The 26,511-nt window shown below is 49.7% G+C and overlaps 1 protein-coding gene across 8 annotated transcripts in view; it reads right to left on the minus strand.

Annotated features, from left to right (window-relative positions):
* TCF7 (transcription factor 7) overlaps window positions 1-26,511 on the minus strand; it is a 73,804-nt gene that overhangs the window by 17,454 nt on the left and 29,839 nt on the right. For all 8 annotated transcript variants that reach the window (XM_055717530.1, XM_055717528.1, XM_055717525.1 and 5 more), the window contains exons 4-5: window positions 5,180-5,312; window positions 1,963-2,053 (exon numbers count right to left, since the gene is read on the minus strand). In XM_055717530.1, coding sequence (XP_055573505.1) covers window positions 1,963-2,053; window positions 5,180-5,312 — 224 coding nt within the window. The remainder of the gene's footprint in view (window positions 1-1,962; window positions 2,054-5,179; window positions 5,313-26,511) is intronic.

Below are 26,511 nucleotides of genomic sequence, written 5' to 3' on the forward strand. Positions count from 1 at the left end.
ACTCGACTGGACTCTCGGAGGCTTTTATCTACTGTCGTCCCAGGTAATTACAGAGAGAGCGATTGCAGCTCCTCCTCCCAAAGCGCTTGGTGAGAACAAAGCCCGTTTCTGCCCAGCTCCTGCCCACCGGCTCGTGGAGGGAAAGCTGCTGCCCGCGCGTGGCTGCCCCGGCTCCGTGGCACTGGCACAAGCATCCCTGGCACACGGCCCCGCTGCCCGCCACCCCCTGCACAGGGGTCCGTGCTGCCGCAAACCTGCTGGGCTTCGGTGCCTCTGCACCCACCCACGCCCATCTGCTGAGCCTCTGGGCGCTTCGGGAGTGCTTTTGGGGCTCTTTCCATAAAAAATGGGCAACAAAAGGCTCTGGTACAGACACGTGCTTCGAGGTGCTGCTCCGCTCTGTCAGGCCGTTTGTTGCTTTATCGTATCTGCTCTATTAGTCACTAATGAATGCGTCTGGCGAGGTCGTCTGAGGATGCCAAACCCCGCAGATGCCAGAGCAGCTCTCAGCACTGCAAACTCCCTCCACCACCGACCGACCAACACCACCGCTGTGCAAACCAGGTTGCTCTCCCCCCGCACACCCAGGGCTGCCCTTCGCAGCATCCCACCCCAAGTGTGGACCCTGCATTTGGCAAGCAGGCTCCCTTCTCACCTCCAACTACTTCTTTCATGTTCTAGCCCAGTCACCCCAGTACTTGTTTTTCCTGAGGATGAATCACATCATATGAGGAGTTAAATCATCACCCAAGAGTAGCAGATTTAGCACAGAAGGCAAACTCTGTATCAGAGGCCTCAGCCCCTGTTTTTCCTTGTGGTTAAATATCTGGAACATGAAATTCATAATCAAACCAAAACAAAAAGCTAACTTTTTACTTTGTCTCTTAATATGCTTCGCCTCTCCCATTTTGCAGTATGGTCTTGTACCTGGAGGTCTCTGCTGGGCTTTGCTGGGGTTTTATCAGGTGGCACCAGGGGGGATCTGGCTGCCTGCAATGATGATCATCCTCCCCGCTCTCCCCCTCATCCAGGCCACCCCGACCCGCTGCCTGCATCCACCAGCCTCCCCGCGAGCCTCTGCAAGGCCCCTGCATCACCGACGGGGATTAAAAATTAATTTGAAGCGTGACGATGCCCGCACGGCACTGCCCGCCAGACCGGCTCCCGCGGCGTGCTTACGATCACTGTGACAAAAGCCAGTGGCAATGCCCACGGAGCACGTCCAGGTGTATTTTTAAGTCCTGTCCCTGGGGCAGGTTTCCCAATAGGCTCCGCTTAGTGGCATGCTCCTCAGAGCTGGCCCATGCAGGAGGGACATTTTGGGAGTGCTCCAACTCACCGTGGTCCCTCCTTCCCCATTCCCGCTGGGGCAGTGGGTACCACTAAGCCGGCTGTGCTGTGGCCAGGCTGTGGGTACTGGGGTCCTTTGCCAGGGCAGGTCTCTACCACACTGGATTTCTTCCCTGTATGTCAGACCCCAAGAAGCACTGTGGCCTGGCAGATGGAGCATCCCACGGGATTACACTGCACTGGTGGCATGCTCAGGGAAAGCACTGTTTGTACCGAAAACCCCAGTGAGGGAGAAAATTACCTCCTACTCAAATAGAGAAGCTTTTGTTGGTATTAGGAGAGGTGAGTAGGAAGCTCTCTCTGGGTTTCCTAATCCACACAGGCAACTTGATGCAAGGCAGGAGACTGGTTTGAATCAGGCAGGTTGTAATCCTGCTCCAGGGATGCCCCAGCTGGGACAAAGCCTTCAGCCTCTCTGCAGATCCGCTCCCCATCTCTAAAGCAGGGCTAAACCCTCCTCCCCATCGCACAGCACAGCGGAGGGATGAAGGCAGGGCGTAAGCACCATAGAGGTTACAGAGGACGGCTGCACGCGGTGTGTTCAATAAACCGTCCCCTGTATGAGCAGCCAGCGAGTTGGGGGCTGCAGGGGGCCGAGCCCTCCACACTCACCATCCCATCGACGGCGTGATCTGTCCAACTCCACCGGGAGGGAGGGGGTAGAAACCGGGGATGTCTGACGTCTGGGAAGGACGGTGCACTCCTGGAAGAAGGGAGAAGATGAGCTGGACCCAGCACCGCACTCCTCGGCTGACCCAGACCACTGCTGACAGCCTGGCTGCTCCATCTACAGGCACTTGTGGGCACCAGGGAATATATCTGAAATAGCTGTCTGCAAGTGGCAGGATATTATAATTACCCTTTTTATTGCTGTGGCTCTCTGTGGGGATGTAATGTGTTGTCTGTGTTGCTGCAGAATCAAAAAAATTAGCGTAATGGGCTGGGAAAGGCAGCTTGCTCCTGCACAAGCACCATCCCTGCCCTGTGCCACCCTGAGGCCAAGCAGCAACTTGCTTTGGTAAGGACTTGGTGGACTCCAGACATCCCTCTGCCCTTCCCAGAGAGCCCGTTCAGGTGCTGGTCATGGCTGATGGTCAAGGCCATTCCTACATCCCCTTCCTGTCAGTCATCCCCGTGACCTGCCGTGAGCAGCCAGTGGGGATGCTTTAGCAGGCATCACTTCTATCCTGATTTTAAACGCTGCGAGTCCCTGTTCAAAGCAATCATTTTGCAGGTTCTCTGGGTGCCAAGGAATGGCGAGGTGGGTATGGTGCCAGCTGGAAATTCACCCTTTGCACGGGGAATCCCTGCATGATCTTCAAAGCCACTGGCAGGGGCAGCATGGCCAGAGGAGACAGCCGCAGCATCTATCCGTTTCTACTTGGACTTGAAAACACCCCGCAGAGCCCGGGGCTGCGGGTGGGACTCAGACAACTGCGGCGCTGCTGGTAAAAGCAGCCTCCAGCTGACCCCTGGACTGGAAAGCTGGAGAGGAGCTGGGGCTGAGCTCTGCTGCAGTGCCATGTAATGCCAACTGCGATCAAGCCTTGGAATAAAAATCGTGTACAGAGGTTGTCCAGCAGCTGTCCTGAGCAATAAATAGATTGAGTAAATTGGTGATTAATTGCAAGCGGTTTGCAAACTCAGAAGTCTGGATTATTCTCCTAAGTGTACTAATGATAAATTATTAATTAGGAATGACACCAATAGGTTCCAAGCATCGTATTAGGAGTTAGCTAAAATAAATACCTAACTGAACTGAAAGGAATACAACTTAGTATGAGATTTACCTACAGCTGTGCTCAAGTGGGATGCAGCAGCCCACTGAAGGTCAAACAAAACCAGTATCTGCATTAGGCAGCTGCCAGGATTTCCTGAGACTCGCACCTCCGACAATACAAGTTGCGTAAGCCAGAGCACAAGTTATTCTCGCTGGCCCAGTGGTTGGGGCACCAGCCACTGACTCAGAAGATCCTGCTTGTATTTCCTTGTCTGTGTGTCCTTGGGCTACTGTGAAATACTTTAAAGCGATGCTGTGAGAATGAGTACGATGGTGACTCTCAAGCGCTTACACTAGGTGATAAAGGGAGATATTTCAGTGATGAAAATAGAGATGGGACACATCCAGAATGAACGGGGAAGGAAACCCTCACCCCAGCCGTGTAGCGATGGGGCATGTAAAGCTGATCACAGCTGCACCACGCAGGCAGGTCCCAGCTGAGAATGACGGTCTGAACCTCTCCACAAATAGGACCTCGAGGGTCTCTGGGATGGACAGATTCCCCCTGCCGCTGACATGAAAGTACAGCACTGGGAAGTGCCTGCAGTGAGGGTGCAGGTGGGTGTGCAGCCAGAGGACAGCTTCCCAGAATCACTGACCCACCGCAGAGAGGAATGCTTAGGGAATACTCCAGTGCCAACTGTAGCCTCCACGAAGGGATATAACCAGCTCATTGCCTAGGCGAGCTGCTCCCGTAGTGCTTAAGGCTTTCCAGGCTACCAGGGAGTCCCTGGGGGCAGCTCAGAGCGAGGGGGGCTCGGAGGGGGCAGTGCTCTGTGAGGCATCTGAGAGAGCAGCGTGAAGGAAGGTGTGTCGGGTCGCCCTCCCTGGAGACGCAGAAATCTGCACGCTTCCTCTCGAGACTCGGAAGTCTGCCATTAGCTGTGCTTTTAATAGGTTTATTTTGTTAACTCTTCATATTTTTTCTGCTGAGTTTGTTATGCTCTGGTGGCTGACAAGCAGTGTGTTGGCTGGAAGAAAACCAGGATGTGCCTGGGTATCTTTTACACCAGATCTCAATCTTCCCCATCAGCATCCCCGATGAGTCCAGAACGCGGTGTCTGGGTTCGGACCAGGGGTAATTCAGCACATCCTCCAGCCAAGAGCATCCTCGATACCCCATCGTTTTATCAATGACGTTAACTCATCAAAGCCGATGTCTCTGGGACAGTTTGGATCACACCTGGGTGGAGGCCTTTGCCTAAATCACAACAGTTGGTTTTTGTGCCTCTGTTTTCTCACTGATTTCTGGGCTCTGACGGACCCTGAATCCCTTCCTAAATGGTTTCATGTGCTGGTTTTCACATGAAATCAAGACCAGGATTGTGTAAAAGTCCAGGTAATCTAAGAGATGTCGAAAGACTCTTGCACTAATGTAAGGCGGAGAAAAGTTTGACTTTACACTCAGCTTGCCAGTAACCCACAGAGAATGACGGGCTGGGGTGAATTCCTGTGCACATACCTATATTTTACAGTTCAGGGTTTAACCTCTACCTACTGTACTTTCCTCCATAGCTCACAAGCTAATTGGCGTGTCCTGGATTCACACAGGAACCCAAAGAGCCAAACCACATGACAACCACATAACTTGGGGCTACGGACACACACACATGTAACAATCCAGTTAGCTATCAGGCACCAATCCTATTTAGTCAAAATATTTCATGTTTCAAGCATTTATTTTCTCAAAATGACAACTTGATAACAGTTTGGGTATGAGTCAAAGGAAAGATTACTTTCCATTTTCTGGTTGACTCTTACGCATCATCTCGAGGCTCTGGTCTGGTCTCAAACTACAGGACAGCTTGCACAGAGAATTGAGCACACTTGATCAGTAGGGACGGCACTTTTGATATCAAACTCCTCTTGATTAGGACTACAAAGCACTGCCAATAAGCTAAATAAATTCCTACTGTTAAGCAATGCCCCAGCTGACCAAAGCTCTTGACTTTTCCCATTGATTTGGGACCAGCAAGGTGACAGCCCTGACCTCAGTGGTCTCCAGCACTGTTGCCCTCCCACCACGCAGATGCCCAGCGGTGCTGTTACCTTGTTTCTGGTTGATGTCGGCGGGCAAATGGGGCGAGTGGGAGCCGTGGCTGAAATGGTCGTTGCTGTAAGGGATGAGTGGGGTGAGCGGGTGGACTCCGTGGGACGGCTGCACGACGGGAACTTTGTTGGACTGCAAGACATAAAGAGAGAGAGGGCTCAGAAGTCATCAGGCTCCATGAGCAAGGAGATGCCCTTTGCAGTCCCACCGTTGCAAGCGAGGCTGGGAATTGCTAAAAGTCCCCAGTGACTCTCAGGGGCAGGGCAGAAAAAGCCCTTGCCTGCTTAAATAAATGCTACAGCATCCTGCAAGAAAAATCCAAAAACCAAGCAGTGACAGCAGCTGAAGACAATTGCGTGGGTAGGTGGAAAACAGCTCAAATCAGCATGAAGTTTTCAAAACTCAGAACGCTTTTTTGTTTGTTTCTGGTATCTTTTATTCCAGGATAAATGCTACAAGCATGTCACCCAATGCATTACTCTTGGTTTCTGCCTTGTGCTACCACAGGATCTAAATCTGTATTTTCACATTGTGCATGTTCACTCTGAAAGCCATGCTCGGGCTCTCCTAACCAGGGCTCTCCAGCAGGGAGATGCCGTTGAAAACATGGCATGGTCACCAGCAAGCCCTCGGGCTGAAACCCCCCTCGGTCTGAGCTCCAGCACTGGGAGAAGGACCAGAGGGAGCAGAGGCAGCTCTGGGGATGCAACAAACTCAGGAAAACTGAGCAATGAAAAGTCTGTCTCCTCTGGCAGCTACTCCTGGTTACGCACAGCAAGGCCATCAGAGCCCAACGCCTTTGTAAAAGGCGCTTTTTTTGTGAACAGGACGGGGAGTACTTCTGCATGTTGGAGCAGAGAGAGGGGAACCTGTTCAAAAGAGCTGCGCAGCTGTAAGGAAAACACACACACACACACGCACACGCTGCCGTCTACCGCCAGCCTCCTCGCCTCGAGCGTCTCAGGCTGCTCCCTACATGCCCGGTTTCGCCCATGGTTGGCTTTAAACCCAAACTGACTTTGCCTTGGTGGTAGAATGTTAGGATTTGTCCCAGATAAATCCAGAAAGAGAACTGACAGCACCCCAAAATGGGGAGAAAATGAGAATGGATTGGGTAAGACAGCTCTCCAGGGGCTAGGAGCTGGGTACTGCTAGCCAGACCTCTTGTGTCCCACCAGGACATCTACAGATGATTAGCTGTGTGACTTCGACAAGTCATTTACAGTCTCTGGACTTGATTCACCGGCGCCTTTCACTTTGGTAATGATTTTGCTTAGGCACAGTGAGCACAAAACACCAGTCAGCTCTGGTGGAGGTGGCACAGCCGGAGCTGATGGCTCTGGAGGATCTGTCCTGGACTTCTCCCTGCCACTCCGAGCTGTTTCCCTAGTGGTCCAAGAGCCCTGGGAAAGTCCTGTTTTTTGTATCCCTGCTCCAAGGAGGAAACCCATGAAGCAGAAAGGAAAGCAGAGTGATGGAGACGCTGCTTTACATCTGTCTTTCCCACAAAGGCTTGCTCATGCAAATAAAAACCAAGAGGCATACAGGTTTGCATTTAAGAATGCATGAAAACCCTAATTCCTGGCACTTACCAGGTGTAGATTTACTATGTACAGCGGGATACTGGGAATATAACTGCCCCCCCCCCCCTCCCCCAGCATAAACTGGTGTGGTACAGACATTCCTGTCCTGCAGCAGGGCTGTGGGCTATGTGGTTTTCCCATCGAGAGCAGCCCTGGGCACTCTGAGCTTTTACTGTTCTTGTCCATGAAATGAGATGAATGGCTTTTCAGTGATATTTCTAAAATTAGCTATGGTTTAGCTTATTTAGGAGCCAGAAAGCCTAAATTAGGGCTATGCAGTTGTACGTGTACATTTGAACATGACACTGGAGCAGAACAAGCTTGATGCCGAGCCGTTTTGAAAACCTCAACTTGAACACTTCTGCTGTTCAAAGTAGGACAGATCTTTCCTTCCCATTTGCACCTACCCAAAGCACAGGGCCATCCACCAGCCAACCTCGCTGCCTGATGACTGTTAACAGCTTTCAGAGCAATGACAGAAGACACAGACCACTACAAAGGCAGCTGAACAGTCCTGATGCTGATCCACAGGATACCTCATCAGTGAAAAGCACAGAGCACATGTGGTTACAGCAAAGGCACAGCCTGTGCTTCTCCCCAGACACGGGAACATGGTATCTTGGTGGTACCATAGGTTGCAGTTCAGTTACTCAGATTTTTCATCAGTTCAGATGGGAAGCAAGATGTTGCACCAGTAAGAATAGCTGGTGATCCCCATGTCCCTTCTACATCTGCACTTGCCTCGCTCTAAAATTCTTCTCCTATGCTTTAAACTCATAAAAAGCTGGCGGGGAAGGATGCTTAGAAAGGAGGTAAGGTAAAAATTTCTGTAAGCAGCTACTCATCCCCGTCCCGCTTCCTCCATTAGGAAGTTCCATACAGGAACCCATCTCCCAAACTGAACCAACCAAGGGAAGGAGGAAACGTTGCACAATGATCTGGAGAAACAGAGAAGACTCTTTCCGTGTTGACAGCCGGTTTAAACATGGCAGCTGCTAATGGTCACAGTCCGTGGCCATGTCTGCAGCTCCTGGTCTCCATCAGATGCACTGCGGCTGCCGCACGCGTCTTCGCTGTGAAATCATACCTCGTTTATAGAAATCTATATGCCAGAGAAATGGTATCAATTCCTCTTTTTTACAAGGTCTATATTTAGTGCCTGCAAATCAGCTGCAGCACATGAACCTCGAAGAGGCTTTTCAAAGCCAGAACTTATAAGACGACAAAGTCTTATACCGTAAAATTAAGCTGGTGTAAGTTTTCTGCCGAGCAAACTGATTTAACACACGGGCAGTTGGCTTGGTGTCCTCTCAGCAGATCCCCTCGGAGGATGCGGGGTGGTGCTGGCCAGGACATTACGGGGATGTGCTGTGGTTTGGTGAAGCATCCTGCTGCATCTCCTCCTCAAAGCCGTGTTTCAATACAGCTCAGAGCAGTGGTGATGGAGCTGCTCGCTACCCACCCATCTAAAATGACACAGCCGGTGCCCAGCGTCATGGCCCCAACCCCAAGTCATCCCAAGTCACCTCCGATCCTTTGGCAGCTGTAGTAGGACAGGAAAGGGCTCTGAGGACAGCTTTGTGTCGGGGAATGAGCTGTGCAGCCACGACCTTGCCACAGAAATGAAGAGGTGCATTTACAGCAACACCAGAATGGTATTTCCAGAGGGGACGGAGAAGCAGAATGGGTTTTGCAAGCCTGGAGGGCCTTTTTCCCTCTCAAATTTGGTAAACTGCAACTCTCCTGAGTGGCCACCTCCCCAGTGAGTGATGCCCACTGGGTCCCCGTGTGCCTCGTGCCAGCAGCCGGTGCCACTTGGCACTGGGGCAGGCACTGATGCTGCAGCGCATCGCCCTACCAGCACTATCGGCCCCCATCAACCTTGCTGAAAATAATTAAAGAATCCCCAACTGTGAGGGAAAAAAGCCTCCCACTTCGAAGCCGAGAAGTGACTTTCATAACCAGAGGTAATTGGACGAGCAAAGAGAAAACAGTCACATTACTTATTAAGAGAGACTAAATGCTGGCAAGGCAAAATTAGGAGAGCTCGCCGCTCACGCGCGGGTGCCTGGCTGCGCTGGCAGCTCGAGGCTAGCTTGAAAACTCTGGCACTGAGCACACACAAACCCAGCAGGTCTTTCGCTTGAGGATCACCCTCTCGATCAGACCTGCAATGTCGTGTGGCTCCGAGGTGCCTGACCAGGCGTAGCGCCCCTCGCCTCTGCTCCCAGCCCACAGCCCACATGCCCCGCCAGGGCTGCAGCCCTGCATTATAGCTGCCAGGGTGGTGCTGCTTGATCAGAAATATAAAGGAGGTTTTTTTAAACAAAACGTGGGTTTTTCATTAGAAAATGGTGAGAGATTGTAATCAAACATTTTCTGGAAAGCACCTTGTGTTAGGAAGTATTTTGACTCATATTTTTAAGACTGAGCTATTGAGTTGTGACACGCTAAAAATGAGTAGTTTTACTTTGCTGGCTTGACAGGATTTTTCTTTTAAACTTTAAAGCTAATCTTAGCAAAATGTAGCACAGAAGGTCAAAAAGGCAAAATTTCAGTGAAATGATGAAACCAAAAAACGTCCATGGCTGGCAAAACTCTTAGGGTTTTTAGCTCTGTCAAAATATTAGAAAAACTTGTAAATATTTTTTTTTTCTGCTTGGATCAGTTTAGGAAAATAAACCAACAAAAACCCAGAAGTCAATGTTTTGTAACCTGTGAAAACTATTCCTTGCTACAACTGAAAGCAGCTATTAAAAGCTGCAGTCATCACACCAAGCTGCCTGGGTGGCTGCTGGGGATCCCAGCATCCCACCAGCACCAGGCTACATACAGACAGGAATTTAATTAATTTTCTGGTAGAAGAAAATTCATAACTAAAATAAAGCAGCTTAATTCTACTGCCCCTTCTGACACATGGTGCCTAATTTAGTGAAAAATGTTTTGTTATAATTTGATGATGGCTGCAGCAAGCACGCAGGATTGGTCCTCGCACGGGGCGGTCGGGGCTGCGTGCCTGACCTGCACCATGGCGAGTTGTTTAATGCATTAAAGGAGATGAGTAAACCTGTCTGCCACAGTCCAGGTTACACAAACAGAATACAGGAGCTCATCTTACAAGGCTGATCCTGATCTGCCCTGTCGCACACAGGCAAAAAGCATCCTCCTGGGAACACCCCCTCTCGGTTTTGAGGGCTATATTTCAAGTGTTTTGATGTTTTCCCCAGATTCTGAACACAAAACCCCTAAGTGAAAAGCTGGCTTTTTCATAGCTTGTTTTTATGGCAGTTGCATAGATGACGCTGTTTTGTAGGAAAGAAACTTATATTTTACAGATTTCCCATATGTTTGAAATAATAGAATGAATTTAAGAATTTGCTCTCACTTTATAAAAGTCAGCCCTAAGCCCCCAGGAGCTGTGCTGCGTCACCAGCCAATTCCGACCGTGCCGTATCGCCTCCCTGCAATACCAGGCAATCCTTCACAGCATCACCCCGCTCCCCACTCCGTGTGGGGAAAACTCCACTCAAGTTTCATCCACAGGACTTCTGGATATCTTAATCCTGCTACACCACTGCTGTATGGTTCTTTTACAAGCTGTCCTAACAGCTACTCCGAAACGAAAGACACTGTGCTTGCAGATGAGCCAGCTGGGGCTTCACCATGGGAAAGTGGCTTCAGTGTTCAGGCTCCAGCTGACAGCAACTTCTGCAGGGTCAGCATCGGGGGGGGGGGCTCGCAGCTGCCAGGGACCCCAAACACAAAGGGGACCCCACAGGCATGGGGACTTCACACACATGGGACCTGAAACACATGGGAGGCTGCAGGCACTGGGGGTCCCGTAAACACAGGGGGTCCTGCGCACATACGGGGTGCCCTCCACAGAGGGGATCCCGTGCACATGGGGGACCCCACGCACACAGGGAATGCCATGCACAAAGGGGACCCCATGGGGACCCTGCAGGCCAGGGAACACAATGTCACAGAATCACTGAGGTTGGAAAAAAACCCTTAAAGATCATCAACCCAGCACTGCCAAGCCCACCACTAACCCATGGCCCTACGCGCTGCATCTACAGGTTTTCTGAACTCTTCCAGGGCTGGCGATTCCATCACCTCCCCGGGCAGCCTGGTCCAGTGCTTGACCACCCTTCCAGTGAAGCAGTCAGGACTGTGCACAGCGGGGGCCCGGCACCCCTGGGGACATGACTCCAAGGGGTGCCGTGCTCCCCAGGCAGGATAACAGGGTGCTGCCTGCCTTGCACGAACCTCAGCTTCCAGCCCCCAAACACACTTCGCTGGTGCAAAAGCACCAGCCAACACCTCAGACAGCCAAACCCCCTGGTCAGCCCAAAAGCAAAAAAGCAGGGAGAAGCCTGCTGGAAAGCCCCGCTCTGTGGGAGCTGCCGTCCGTCCTGGCGGCCCCTCCATGGATGCAGGGGGGTTTGCAGGGAGAGGAAAGCCCTGCCACCCCGCTGTGGTGCTTGCAGCTAGGTGCCCCCATCACCCAAGGCTGTGCTGGTGCTGGCAGCAGCCTCCTGGGCAAGAGGTGACTGGAAGCACCCTGGGGGTGCAGGATCCATTCCCTGTGGCACAGGGGCACGAAGCGCCCTGGCACACCGGTCGGCGGCCGGGGAGAGTGCTGTGGTTTCCAGCCTCACCGGGGAGCCGAGCCGCGGTGAGGCAAGATTAGTCACGTCACTTTCAAATTTTCCCACATCGCCGGGGAAACAAAAAAGCCATGGGCCAGCCCAGTGGCGGCTGGTGTGGCGCGAGGGGCCTGGCCGAGGGACGGGAGCTTGGGCTGCAGGTTGTGCCATGCAAGTCCGCATGCAAGACTTGTCACTGCCAAGGCAGAGGGGTTTTGGCAGCCCCAGAGCCCCATGCTGCGGGCTGTGCCGTGTGTCCTGTTCCCGGGAGCAGCCCTGGGGCTGGTCCCGGCTCAGAGCAGGCAGATGGATGGGGTGAGCTCTGAGCGTGTCTCCGTGCTCCTCTGCCCTGCTCGGGTGCCGCCGGGTTGAAAGCCCCGGGCGCAGCACACGTGCTGCAGCCTGCAGTCCAGCCCCGAGCTGCCCCGAACGTGTTTGCTTTGACGTCACTTCTCAGAGAGGACAAGATGAGTCGATGTGCCGGCTATGAAAAACAAAACCTACGAAGTTTTGCTGTGGCTGATGCAATGAGGAATTAATTCCTTTTCACTGCAAAATTAGTCATCATGCCACAGAAAGAAAGGTATAAGGTCAGGCTGCACCGAGCATGCACCGCTGCCGGGGAAGGTACCTGTGACCAGGGGACTGTGCCTTTTGCTCTTTATCCAACAATCAATCCAAATTACCAAATTATTAGGGATATACGATAAGGGACATTATTATGTACATCCCACAGCATCAGATCTGCTCCTGGGAGGGCTCGCAGGGCAACGCTGCCATTTGGGGTGCCTGGGGACGCAGAGTCTGTGCACAAACCAAACCCATCTCTGCCGAGTTTCAGGTACCTCCAAGTTCTGATAAAATCTCCAGCTTGGGGCCCCAGACTGTGTCAGCAGACACCTTCACTCCTCATTTCCCTGTGGTGTTGCACCAGGAGGTGCTGTGATAAAACATCACCCCAAATACCCACGGCAGACTGTTTTCGGTGCTGACTGCAAGCACCGGGGCAGCCCGCGGGTGAAGGCAGCGTCGACTCATTTCTTGTCTCGGCACACTTTTTTCTGTTTTCTCACTTTTGCTGCAGTCACATCACACAAGTCCGCTGCCACAGCAGAAAGGAAACAGGGAAAGTTAAAGCCACCCACGCTCAGGTGCTGCCCTCGCCCAGACGTGCACCCCTCCAGCAAAGCCAAATCTTAGCAGCAGCAGCAGCACCGAGGGCTGGGTCTGGCCCTTACCCTCAGCACCACCAAGGGTGCCTCCAGGGACCAGAAGACCATGTCTCCCATGACCAGAAGAGCTGCCCCATGTACACCATCCCTGGCTGGCCCAGAAGTGTTTGCAAGCAGCAAAGGGGAAAGTAATAATTTGCACCTATTAATTCTTGCACCAATTCTGCGTATGAATTGCAGCAAGGAGCCGAGTGGTTTAAGATACACATCACACAAACAGGCAAATACTGTCCGTGGTCAGGTTTGTATCCCTACACTCTACATTTTGTGGTTGATGGAGTGTTTATTCCCTTTTCCCTTTCCCTCTGATTTCTTTCAGCCTCTTTAAAATCCAGCTCTGCTTTGAAAATGCTAACGGGGCACCTGAGTAACCCTGCTCCTTTTCGCACATTCAAGGGGATGTACTCGCCTTAGCTGAGCAGCAAAATGCTGCTCCTGTGATGCTGACTCTCCCCTTCGACTCAGACGTGCATCACAGCTGTGTTAGGGGACTGGGTGTCAGGGCACAAGTTCCCTGGCATTTAACACCTTCCATGCCCCAGCCCTCGGAGAGGTGCCCAAGCTCCAGACACGATGGGGACAAATACAGGGAAAGAACTTCAAAACCTTTTACAAGTTCTCAGTGACCTTCTGTGCTGGTGCTGCTTTCTGGTTTTAAGCAATGATGGTTATTATTTTTTTAAGTTAAACTCTGCAGGGGAAATAGCTGAGCTTTTCACCGTTTACAGGCACAGGAAGAGCCATTTCACTTCTCAAGTATTTATCTTCTAAGAGAAAGATGTAGGTGGTTCTTTGTTTAAAAAGAAAGAAAAAAAAAAAGACATGGAAAAATAAAGATCAAAAGTCCCTCCCAGATGCTGCGCTCTTACAGTGACAGGGGGCAAGTGTGGAGGCAGTCACACCCCACACCAGAGAGGAGAAACCCCCTGAAAAATAAACCTTTGGCATCACCACCCGATGTTTACAGTCACATTCAGCAAAAGAGCCACCTCAGTCCAGAAGCCTCCTCAACTTTGCAGAAAGTCCCCTTGCACAACGCTCGCCTTGCTTGGGAACCGCTGCTGCTGTGACGCTGAAAGCAGCTTCACGGTGCTGCGTCTGCTGAGGAGGGGACAGCAACACCCCCGGCCCCAAGGTGCCAGCTGCCCCAAGGGGCAATGGGGACATTTGGCTTCATGGAAACAAATGCTGGGGCAATATAACCCAGGGGCAGCAGCGCAACACCAAACCTCAGCTATTTTCTCCCAAATGCCAGGGCAATATAATGGTGAGGCTGCATCACGCACACACACACAGAGCTGGTTCCCCTATTCTGCAACATCCAGCTCTAGTTACTGCCTCTCGTGCTCTGGGCTATGAAGGAAAAACCCCTCGGTCCTCTCTGTGCTACGTGGTTCTGCGAATTTGAATCAAAAGCTGCAAACCCTGGAGTTACCAGTAACGCTTGAGGCTTAAATCAGAAGGCGCTTACTTGACCCGTGGAGGCTGATAGTATCTGACCTCCTTTATTTCGCTCCACTTCTCAAAGACAAGCGGTTGGTCTGATACCCAGAATTAATCAGGAAAATGTCCAAGAGGGCAAGGGAAGAAAGCGAAATAAAAGTATGACAAAGTTTGCCCTTCGGTAGGGCTTGAGACACTTGTTTCTGACAGGACCAGAGGCATCAGCGCCCGCGTGCCTGGCTCACGTGCAGCACCGGGACCGGCTGAACCTCGGGGTGTGAGGGCTCGGTGAAACGCAGAGGGTTCGCCCTGTGAGAGCCATGTCCCGGTCTTGGGGGATTTTCACCGGTTTTGAGAAATCATTTGCAAGCCCCAGCCCCAGCTGGGTCTGGGATCTTAACTGAGGTGGCTTTGGCATCTGGTTGTCACATCCCTCCCCGCCGAGGACGCGCTGCCGCAGCAGATGGAAACACCTCTGAGATTTCTGGGTGCATCTGTCAGCAAATCAGCCCAACAGGAACCCTCCAGGTGTCGGTGCTGTGCTGTTTTCTCGAGGCAAATGTTTGCTTACACAGCTCCATGGCATCAGGAAAGGGCTCCTGGCCATTTGCCTGGGGTTTTTCTTTCCATTTAAAACAAAAACAAAACCAGCCCATGTACTTGAAAGAGCGCAGAGGAGTTAACAAAGCACAAAACCCCCAAAAAACGCTGATGTGATTTAAGGCGTTTCGATTCAGCAAACATCAGAGGGGATGAAACCTGCCCCTTCACACCACAGCAGTGCCAGGGTGCATGGCCACCGTGGGTGACACTGTCCTGGTGCTGTCATCACTGTCACCCCAGAACCTGGGCAGGAGACCCACAACAGGACTTTTGTCCCTGTCTCTAGGCTTGGGATGGGACAGCTGCCAGCATCCCCCGGCAGGCACTATACTTCCTGTCTTATTTTATTTTAGTCTACTTTATTTTATTTTTATTCTACTTTTTTTTTTTTTCTTCAATCAGCTAGTCTCAAAGCTCAGCTTCGGGGGTGGTGGGGGTGGTGGTGTCTCACTGTGCCAGAACATCACTGGTTGAAAAAAAAAGACAACAAACCAAAAGTGTCTCACGCTGTTGGAAAGCAAATCCCCAACTGGGTGACTGTGCTTTGAAAAAATAATAGTAATAACAGTAATAATAATAAAAATAATAAAAATAATACCTGTAATGCTGCTGACTTGCTCAGAGAAAGCTTTCTCCCATAGCATAGGATGGCCAAGGCCACGTGCTCGCACAACATCAGATGACACCAAGAGATCTTTTAACGTGTTGGAGGCGGCCGTGCCCAAGCACATGCCACTGGCTAATTAACAGATAAGACGGAACAACCAGAGATGATAATTTGTATTAGTTATTGTCGTTCTCGGGTACACATTTCCTTGCTATGGTGAAATCCTTTGATTTTTACACGGATGTCAAGCACATTTCCAACACGGATGGCCACGAAGGAATGGACTGTGGCTGCTCTGAGTCTTTGCCGGGGTCTCCCCGAGACCTTTCAAGCAGGAGGGCACAGGGACAGCCGGCTGTGGCACGGGGTGTCCCTCCCACCCTAACATTCATTCTGCCAGCCAGCTGTGGAGCCCAAGGGATGAGGGCTGCGACGAGAGGCACCCCTCCCCACAGGGATCCCCAAAATCTATCGGGAACCCCCGGGCAGGAGCGGGGAGAGCTGCCCACTGCCTGGAGCTGCCTCTGCATTATTCTAATCTGTGCTCACATTTATTTCCCAGCTTCCATGATAAACGGCTCTTTGGAGGACGCGGAGGGAAGATAATCCCCTCTGGAGCTGAAGGGATGCTTTATTGACACCCTGCAGCTGTAAGGCGATAGCAGCTTTCCTTGTTGCTCACTTTCAAGGGTGACATGTTTACAAAGAATGCTACAGCCGCTAATCCTGGATGATACCCTGTGTCTGCCTGGGAGAAATCCTAATTTTCTTGATAGGAGGAATTAGTTCCTTTAATGCTTAATACCCCTTTTTTCCTCTGAAAGCAAGCAAGCGTTATTGTGCAGAGCGGAATAAACATTTTAATTAAAATGTGGAATTTATCTTCCAGTCGAATTCGTACGAGCCCCCGACGATACATCAAACTCCGCTTTCCCATTTTGCATCTTTCTCTGATCTCTTAATGCGAATGGCTGAATTAAAACCTGGGCTTGGTGGATTTGCATATAATTAGAGAGCAAGGGAAATTAATAGGGAATTGAATGGCTTTCTCCTCTGCCCATCTGATGTTTTTACCAGATTAAAATGAGTTGAATTTTTTTAATGACTATAAAAATGTATTAAATATTATTTAACCTTTTTTTTTGTTGGGGGAGGGAAGCAGACAGACTAAAGAAACAAACATACATATGATAATGAACGCCTCCTATCCTGGGAAGCAAATATCATTGTAATTAGGATTAGAAAGGAATACTAATTAATCTTGTCCTGCCACTTGACTTCTAGAAGTTCCTTAAATGTTACCTCCAATGAGATGTAAAACAAGGCGCAGTTTAAAGGCTTGCCAGCTAATCCCTGTGGCCGTCGGTGGCACGGGCAAAGGTTCCCCGAGCCTCCCGGCCGAGATTTAGGACTGAGTGGTCTGACCCCGGCACATGAGCTGGATTCAGTGAAGAGAAACAGGCGGCTCTGCTCCTGTATTTCCTAATTCCCCACGATGAACTAGGATGAATAGACAGCAAACCAAGAGAGATGGGATGCACCAAGTACCACAGCAATCCCTGACTCCGTACAGGCATTTTTTCAGATTTTTGACCACGGGTTTTTTTTCCCCAGTATTGTCTGAAGAGTCTATTTAGCAATACTTATTGGGCTCATTTTCAGAACGGGACCCAAGGTAAGGGATGGGAATAAATGAGGTAACCTTAGCACTGTGCCATCCCCACCCCATGCCTCGATTTCATCTTCTCTGCTCTGGTGATGCTGAAGATTACCTACCGTGCTGGTATGAAGTCATACATATTTTAACTCGGCTCTTGTCATGTGTCATCAAATCCTGTTTTTCAGGTATTGAGATTCATAGATTTAATTGCGTAAGATTTTACTATGGGAGGGGATGGTCATGAGATTATTCTCCTCTTTGGGTTTCAATATGGAAAGCAGTTTTGAGAGCGCTGGTTTCCAAACTTCAGATCCTGGCTGAAAGTTTCGTTTTCTAAATCCAGGTAAATACAGTGGAAGGAGGTGCCATAATGGGGGGTTGTAACCTGGACTGGTAACGAAACACAGCAACCTTCATGCTTTATGCTAAGCAATAACTAATCAATGAATCATGCTACGGCTAGGTTGGCTTCTCAGCATATTTTTTCCAAGAGCTCCAGTAGGTTTTTGCCTACAGCTTTATGAGGGCGACTGTGAACAACAGCCCAGGAATAACATGGTTAGTACAGACATGAAACATTTTCACTTCGAAACCAGAGACCACACAAAATGTGCCCAGTCTTGGATTTCATTTTAACCCAGCTGATCAAAAGTTCACAAGGCAGGACTGATCAAAGGCTTCACGTTGAAAAAATGAGAAAGTCACAATTTCATATGGTTTTGATGAGAAAAATAATTGACGAACTTTTGCTCTTTCAACTTGGTTTTGCTTTGAGTTTGGGGTTTGTCTGAATACAGGAAGCAACGGGCACAAACCCGCGGAAACCCGAGTACAGTTGTAATGATCTGGTTCTTACTGGGAGCTCGCCACCTGTTCCAGGACTGCATGGGGTCAGGGATTTTAAGCAACATTATTTACTTTTGTCAGAAAAAGCACATTATGGAAGCCACAACTCTTCGTGGGGTGTATCTTCACCACAGTTTTGTTGGGAGAAGTTTAGGTCTGGCACAGAGTTTCAAGCCATGTCCTGGTCAATGCACTCGCCTTCCCAGGAGGCAGAAGATCCAGATACAAGACATGCTCACCCTGAATTTTCATTTTCATTTTCATGCTCTGAAATCTTCAATCTTCTGCTGGGCTGGGCTGCTTTATGTGAACCACCCTGACCGATCACGAAGAGGGTCCCGGTGGCCTGACCCTGGCCAGGCAGAGCAGCACGAGTGTGGCAGCTGGAGGTGTGCGTCCATTCCCATCATCACAGACTTTAGATATCACAATTTCACGTAGACAGTGAAAGGGAAAAATGTTAAAATACCAACTTTTCTGGCTGAGGTTAGACTTGTTTTCCAAAACAGTTTGCCCTGGGAGCTCGCCCTGCCCCACGGTCAGCTGCAGCACAGGACTTCATGAAAAAGGTTTTCCAGAAATGTTAAACAAAGCAGAACTGAGCAAACAGAGGGGTGTGTATACAGCAGTCCCACGGCAGGTAGAGATCAGAGCTGCTGCCGTGCAAGCAGGCAGCTCCATCCCAGCACATCCCTGGTGCACAGGTCCCTGCAGAGTCTGCCTCTGCCTACGCTGGACCTGCCCGCACCGTGAGACCCCAGCACCGACAACATGCAGGACGCTGGTGCCACCAGAATTGTCCCCAAGGCAGATGACTGTGCTCCTTTAGGAAGCTCATTTTCAGGATTTGCTGGGAAGTGGAGGGTGGCTTTTTAGTTCCTCCTGGGGGTCACCCTGGGAGAGCATGGGGGCTTCAGCCCTCTTCCGACACCAGAAAAACCTCAGGGTTTCCATGGAGGCATTTGCTGAACTTGCTGATTTGGGTCCTATTCCATGCCATTTGTTGTCATGAAATACAAACTGATCCACTACAACAGCATTTACCCCATTTAGATGAAAAGAAGAAGAAAATGAATTAAAGAAGAAGGAAGAACAGATGATAATCCAGGGTACCATCATGTATCAAGCTTCTGGCACAGATTATTTCCTAAGCAGATAATTAACTAATTTATCCCACTAGCAGGGATCAGCTATTTAACTGTACGTCATTTTGTAACACAGACTTTTTATTTTTAACTTACTTGCAATGCCCTCTGATCTATTACAACAATTGCCAGCTGTATTTGCTTAATGATGAAACTGAGGTTACACAGAACATCAATTATACTAAAAAAATATGTATCTACCACACCTGTATGCATACAACCTCCACATGCCTACAGTGCAATTTTTTAGCTTAGGTATTACTTAGGGCCTGAGCTGAAAGTCTGTGTCCCACATCTGCTTGCTGACAATCTGGAAGTGAAAAACTCTTGCTATGGGGACAGTGATCCACAGGCAAAAAAATCCTTGCTTCAGGACATTACTACATGATCAAAACCTATACTAGTATTTCATTCTTCAAAGTAGAAGTGCTCTTCATAATCAGTGGATTGTAAATTTGCTAAAAAATCCAATTAAAACAATATTACCATTGGGTTAGGATTTACATTTTTCCCTGCAAAGTTTGCAATTAAGAAAACCAGCCCATCTATCTTACAGCCATCATCTAAGCTCCTTAGAATGCAAAAGGTAAAAACCATATAGATTATAAAGGATTATGCTTTTTTACTCCTCTCTTGGTTTTAACTGAGGTGCTACACAGAGAAAGCAATTTCTTCTTAAAACTCATGCTTAACATAATATCTTCCCTTTAATTTTTTGGCTGTCTCTCTCCACTGTTTCAGGACATAAAGCAGCCTGGGACTTGCTGAAGAAAATAAATCCCCAAACACAGCCAAGACCCAGCTGATGTGATTTAGAAGGAAACTCCATCTCAGAAGAGGCGAGTTCGTAAGTGAAGTGTCTGGGGCTGACCCTCCCCAGGGCAAAATAACGTGCTCACGTGCTCAGCTCGCTGCTCCCCAGGGCCATGGGTTAGTGGTGGACTTGGCAGCGCCAGGTTCATGGTTGGACTTGATGAGCTTAAAGGTCTTTTCCAACCTAAACAATTCTACAATCCCCGCACCAGCCCCTGCAGGGACACACCAGCCACATCTCCAAACGGCTTTTAGCAGAAGTGCAACAACTTAGATATTAGATTTACAGGATAGAAAACAAGATTCAAACCATGCCAAAGTCAATATAAGTTTTCCCAGTGATTTATCTCACCTAAGGCCAAAGACATGCCATTATCTCCAGTGCTGGCAGGCGTTCATTCAGGCTTTGAGAGACCATAAAAGTGCCAAACGCCATACCTCACTGGCCTGGGAGATTTCAGGTGGTTTATCTGCTGCATTTGCTTTTTGCAAATGTGCATAAACAACACGAGGTGCCTTCAGCTTGTCAGGCACAGCAATTCTGCAGCACCATGCGTGGCAGACGTGCAGTATATAGGGAAGAAAATCACTCTTAAACTGTGAGTTTAACAAGAGCAGGAAATTTTAGTCTGTTGAGCTCTGCAATGTTTTAGCACCTCTGCTTCAACTCGAATTTACTCATTTCAGAAACCCGCTTCACTTCCCGGCCGCGCTCCTTGGTACGAGGAGGTACCTGGCTGCACCGGCTCTGCAGCTGCAGCGCTCCCTGCAATGCTCCCAGCTCCGGCCCCACAGCAGAACCGCCCCGATCCCGGTTCCCAGCCCCACCACATGAAAGGCGATGGGTTTCGGAGGGGCTGGGTGCTGAGCAAAGGCCACAGCGCTGCATCACCGCTTATCTCCGGCGCGCGGGGTTCCTGCGAGAGCCTCACCAGCCACCCAAAGCTTCCCACAAGACAAATACTTGTTTGTTGTGTTACGAGGAGGCTGGTGACACAGCCCGTAAAACGTTGCCTTTAGTCGATCTCTCTTATCTCCACATCCATCTGCCTCAGCGTGACTGTTTCGTATTCGTACGGGGCTATATTCAGACCAAGGGTTTAACAGTAACTGCATTTCTTAACTGTAAAGTATTTTTTAGGGCGGAGACCTGTTATCTCCCACATCTGAACAACATTGAGCTCAGCAGACTCACTTCTGGTTGTGATCTTCACCATGCAAACAGTAAATATTGCTTATAACAGGAGATTTTATATAAAATCTTTCTATACCATAGTGTGAGAATAACTACCAGCTACAGACCAAGCTCTTACATGCAGCTTGCTGGCATTTCTCCGTTTGCTGATGCCAGAGAGCGAGGAGTGGGGAAATTACCGATGAACAGAGAGGCTAATTAGCATTTTTCCTTATTTTGTCTTTATGACATCAAATTTTGCCACTGACTCCAACAGGAGTATGGTCTGGCGCTCTACAGCCATTAGCATAAAAACGTTATTAGGATTAGAAATTGGTTAGAAAGAGCATAGATACATGCACATACACACACGTCAAGGCAAACACGTGCACAAACACACACGTCAAGGCTCTCTGGAGCACACTCCGCACGCCACCGGCCATCCCAGCAGGAGCTGCAGCACATTGCCAGGTTGCAGGCAGCAGATTTGTGCAGAGAGGTCTTACACCCTGCAATCCACGCGCTGCAGAAGATGCAACACTGGCACAGAGATGCTCAGCTCAACTGCTCGGTGGGCTCCTTTCCAGATGTCTGCAGCATCACAGTCCGACTGCATGCTGGGGACCCGCCTTTTCCATGCTAACATAAAACATGCAGCCAGCACAACTGCAATCCAGCCCCTCAGCCATGCCAGAGCTGCTGTACACAGTGTGTCTGTAGGGTGCCTGCACCACGGAAGCATGAAATTATTTTGAACCAGTGAGAAAACGGCAATAAATCACCTGGTGCTTACGGACAAGGCACGGTGACCCGCCAGCAGCACAGCTCCAGTACAACACCAACCGTGGCCCCGTAGCAGGAGGTGACACAAAGGCAAGGTCTCGATGGCCCGTTTCCAGCAGCATGGCATGGGAAGGGATGGCCCATCGCTGCCCAGGCAGCGTTTGGGTGACATGGCCAGGCTCTGGGATGGTGCAGCTGGAGGGTGATCTGGCCATGAGTCTGAACTAGCGCTGAGGCTTCACCGGCATCAACACAACTGTAACACGGGGATGTGCAGGAGTTACCACGTCCTGGAGACCCAGTGGAGAAAACAAAGGAGGGAAGCCAAGATAACGTGTACTGGCACTGAGTGCACCCCGGCCCCCGGCCCAGCCCCTGGCCCCGGGTGCCACTGGCCCTGAGCCCCCCGCTCACCTCGGAGGGGCCAGCGTGGGATGGAGCACCGGAGCAGCGGGCACAGAGCGTGGCACGGGAACACGGGATCACAGAATCACATCCCATGATGTGAGGGGCGGGAGGAAAAGGTGCCCTGCATCCCCAGCCAGGCACGCTCGCCCCACCGGCCCCCAAGCACTATGCCCAAATTTACTGTGACGTGGATTGGGGCCCCCTGCCAGCCCTCATCACTAATTTCTGGGCTTGTCAGGTTATCAGGACCCAGCTATCCCCATTAAACACAGTGCACTTGCGTGTTCCCTTTTAAAAAAAGTATTAGTATTTTAAATTACTATAATTTGTGCTTGGAACTAATAAATCATAATTATTCAGCAGAAAACAAATTGTAGTGTGGAATTTAATCCCTCATATCTACTCTATCTACTATAAACTAGCTACCAGTGATCTAAGCATGAGCTACCTGGCAATCAGAGATTACATGATTTAATTTTTTATTTTCATTCTCCATCGGGTATTATCCGAATACCTAGCGTGCTTCTGCTCTCACCCAACATGTCCCAAGCTGCGCTGGCTGCAATGACATCTGCTGGTGGTTACAAACCTTCCCAGCTGGGATTTTTATTCACCATAGTAAAAGAAGCAGCTATGTGCTCCTGCCACTTTCGGTTTTGTTGTTTGGTTGGGTTTTTTTCCCCCAGCTCAGTGCAGAGCTATGGAACAGTTTTTCAAGGCCAGGCTGGACGGGGCTTGGGGCAACCTGGGCTGGTGGCCGGTGTCCCTGCCCGTGGCAGGGGGTTGGAACCAGGTGGTCTTTAAGGTCCCTTCCAACCCAAACCGTTCTGTGGTTCCATGATTTAATGAAAAGGAATAATTATGCTACATCTGAACAAGCTCAAGAGGTAAAAAACTCACTGACCAACCCCAGCAGTCCCCAGAGCACAGCGCTGCTCTGAAACTTCTTGGTAGTTTCTCTAAAAAGCCTGTGCCACGGCTAAAAAAGGAAAGGGCGGGCTTCACCGGCATGGAAGAGTCGTAATTATAAGTTATGGGATCACGGCAAAATCCAGAGCAAAGGCAGGCATTTCCAGTGGCAGATCTCCAGCAGTTTCAAGGAAAGATAACCTCAGTTCTGTCTTTGGGTGGTAAAGACACGCATTGGACACGGCGGCAAAGGACCACAAGGACTTGAGTTTTGCAGGACTCCCGAGCCTGCAGACTAGCAAACATTTTCCTTTTTCTTGCTCTGGGGGGTCTGCTAACGCGCATCCCCAGTGTCCCAGTGAGGCTGCAGCAAGCCCGCTGCTGCGCTGGGTATCATTTCCCAAAGCACCGGAGCCCCCCAGGAGCCCCCCAGCTCTTCCCAATGAGGCGAGGCTGACCTGGGTGGCACGTGTGCCGCCGGGGCTACGGGGCAGCAGGGCAGCCACAGCTTCCCTGCTGTGCCACACCGTGCGTTGGGTGCCCAAGTATCTTTAAAAAATTTTCCTCGTAAGGTTTAGGTCTCACTGGAAGCTAATTACCTTTACACTAATGTCTTGAGTCTGAATCCTGGTTCCCTTTGCATCAGGATACCTGCTACCAGACCGAAGGTGCGCCAGGAACGCAGAGGAGGCGGCACACCACCAATGCCAACACGTTTCAAAATCTAGAGGCATGCTGCAGATGCCAGTACGTAAGGGAATTTGTCATAAACAGTGCTTCAAACAGGGCAGCAGTCGTGGTGGGTGGTGGCTGATGGTGTCTTTTTGCTGAGACTGAATTCCTCATGCTTCTGCACCACAGACTTGAACGCTGATTGCAACAGCCCTGCCCCGACCAGGGTAAGGCAGCTGGCACCCAGCAGGACACGTAAGGAAGTATTTACAGTCATCCCTGCTACTTGGGATTTTCTGCTAGAAGGTACGTTACTAGAAGAAAAAAACTGTAATATAATTTTTAAAATTTCTACAAAAAGTTAGTCCCCGGAGTAGAAAGAAGGAAACAGCCTGATACCACAACTACTCTACATAAGGGAAATACTTCTCATCACTACTTAGCACATGTGATGGGACCTCTCTCTTCCACGATACTGCAATAAGTTAAGAGTAATTTAAACTCTAGAGACAGTCACTTAACGATTTTAATGTGAAGGGGATGCAGGCAGATGTCTTGCAGGGAGAAACTTCTAAGTCCAGCAGCCATCCCACGCCACAACGTGACCCAGCCACAGTCTGTGGGCTCCCAGGCAATGCCAGAAGCGAGACGATGGGTGAGATCAGGGCAGGATGGAGACTGAGTGACACAAAAGGGTATTTTGCATAGCACTGAAGACTGCCAGTCTATGAGCTTGGGAGCTTTGAAGAGCTCGATTTGTAAAATCGAAAGAAATGAAAATAAAATAATTAAATAACTTAGATGGCAGCCAACAGACTGCTCACCTAGCATTTTCCCACCTCGGGCAGGAGCTCTGATTAATGCTAATTAGCTTATCTTCACATTAGATCCTGATGATTCATCACTTACTACCCCAGGAATTATGACGCACTGGGGAGAGATATATTTGTAGATTCCATGGGTGTATGCCATGTCTGGAACACTTAAATGATTTTGGCATGAAAAGGGACCAACCACAAGCCCAGCTAATCAAACCAGCATTTCTCAGCCTACACCTTCCAGTAGTTATAAGAAAGATTCAGAGCAAAGACAAGACTATGGCACTGAAGACAAATTTATCTGCCTCATCAGTGGTGTACAATCTCTGCAGAACAAAGGGCTTTATAGGCAACCTGCCAGGAGCCTGTGGCTGCTCCTCGTTTGCATATAAATTTAAAAAGAATTTTAATAAGTGTTAAATGCACATGATTATTTCTTATTTATAGCTGAAAGTAGGTGTAAGCAGCACTTTATAAAACAGAGAGAAAAGAAAAAGTACCTTTGGAAGTCTGAATGGAAATCAATGGAAAAACCTGTGACTGCTTCTCTGAACTAACTCCTGGGTACGCGGCTTTATTCTCCCGTGGCCACGGGCACAGTGGGGACGGGTTTGAATACGAGCCTCCTCCTTTCGTACGTGATGCATCAAATCAGAAAGGATGCCCTCACAGATGTGTGCACCTCCCCGGAGAGGTGTGCAGATGGCTGGTCCCCCCGCACCGCCAGGCCATCGCCACTCCACGCAGGTTTGGACATGGAGTGGTGTATCCTCACACAGCTTTGATGGGGGGAGGAGGTCCCGCAACATGGGGGCATGCAGTCTGGGATGGAATTCAAGTTCTTTTGCATTTCGTTGCCAGCAAGCATGCAAACAGCCTGGAGCTTCTCTTCTTTTGATAGTTTTTGAACTGTTGATTATGTAAATCCCAAACTCACTTTTTTTATAAGTAAAACAGGAGTAGCTGTCATACTCCTTCGAGCTGAAATTTCTATTCTATTCTATTCCGTTCCATTCCATTCCTATTTCTTGAGCATTTGTCACGGAGCTACAAGGCAGGGAAGGTCATTCCCTCGCACTCATCGCATCACCAGCACCTGCCACCTGCCTGCATTTGTTGTAAGCAGGACAAGAAAAAAAAAGCTGAATTTTTCTGTGGGGGTTGAAGGTTCAGCTGTCTTTCAAAACCAGCATTGAGTTATGAAACAGAAGAGATCAAAGACTTATTTGCAAACTTTAGAGCTATTATTGGATACAGTACCTTTTCAGTCAAAGCATCTTTACCTCTTCTGGAATTCAGTAGAATTTCCTCAGAAATAGATCCCTGCACTGCTGCTGAGCTGCAGTCCATCAAAACACCTTATTTACAAGAGGTTAATTAAGGAAACAGCTCTAGCCCAGTCATCTCACAGTGACGACATCAGATACTCTTCCTTGGAACCTGTTTTTTCCGAGGAAGACTTTTGTCAGGCTGTGCACCTACGGTACCAATTTTTACTTTGTCCACGTGACAGCAGGCAGCGAAATCTGGGACAGGAACTCCCTGACCCACTCGCACAGGGAAGCAGCACCGGTGACCGGAGGCACGCCGCACTGCAGCACTCTCCCATTTGTTCCTAGCTCATGGCTCCTGTGAAACATGAGCCTAAACTAAACCCTAAACTTAATTTGGAAAATTATATTAACCCCAGACCCAACCCTAGTCCCAACTCATGGGGCTCTAGTTCTTAGTGCATTTCCTACTTAAAAAAGCATTCTAGCAGCTCCACCTGGACCCCGCTTTGAGGCAGGCTGAACATAGCTTGCATCTTTACGGCTTGCATGAGAGTTTTGGCTAGGGTTAGTATCTGACAAAGGGAAAGAGGTGGAATTGAGGTTGGAGGAGGTGTTAGGATTATAACCCAGGCCAGGATGAACAGATGAAGTCAGGTCATGAGAACGTTCTGTGGAGACAAATCAACAAAGAGGACACAGAGCTCTTTCTTTG

This window comes from Falco cherrug, chromosome 8, assembly GCF_023634085.1.
Source record: "Falco cherrug isolate bFalChe1 chromosome 8, bFalChe1.pri, whole genome shotgun sequence".
Classification (NCBI taxonomy): Eukaryota; Metazoa; Chordata; class Aves; order Falconiformes; family Falconidae; genus Falco; species Falco cherrug.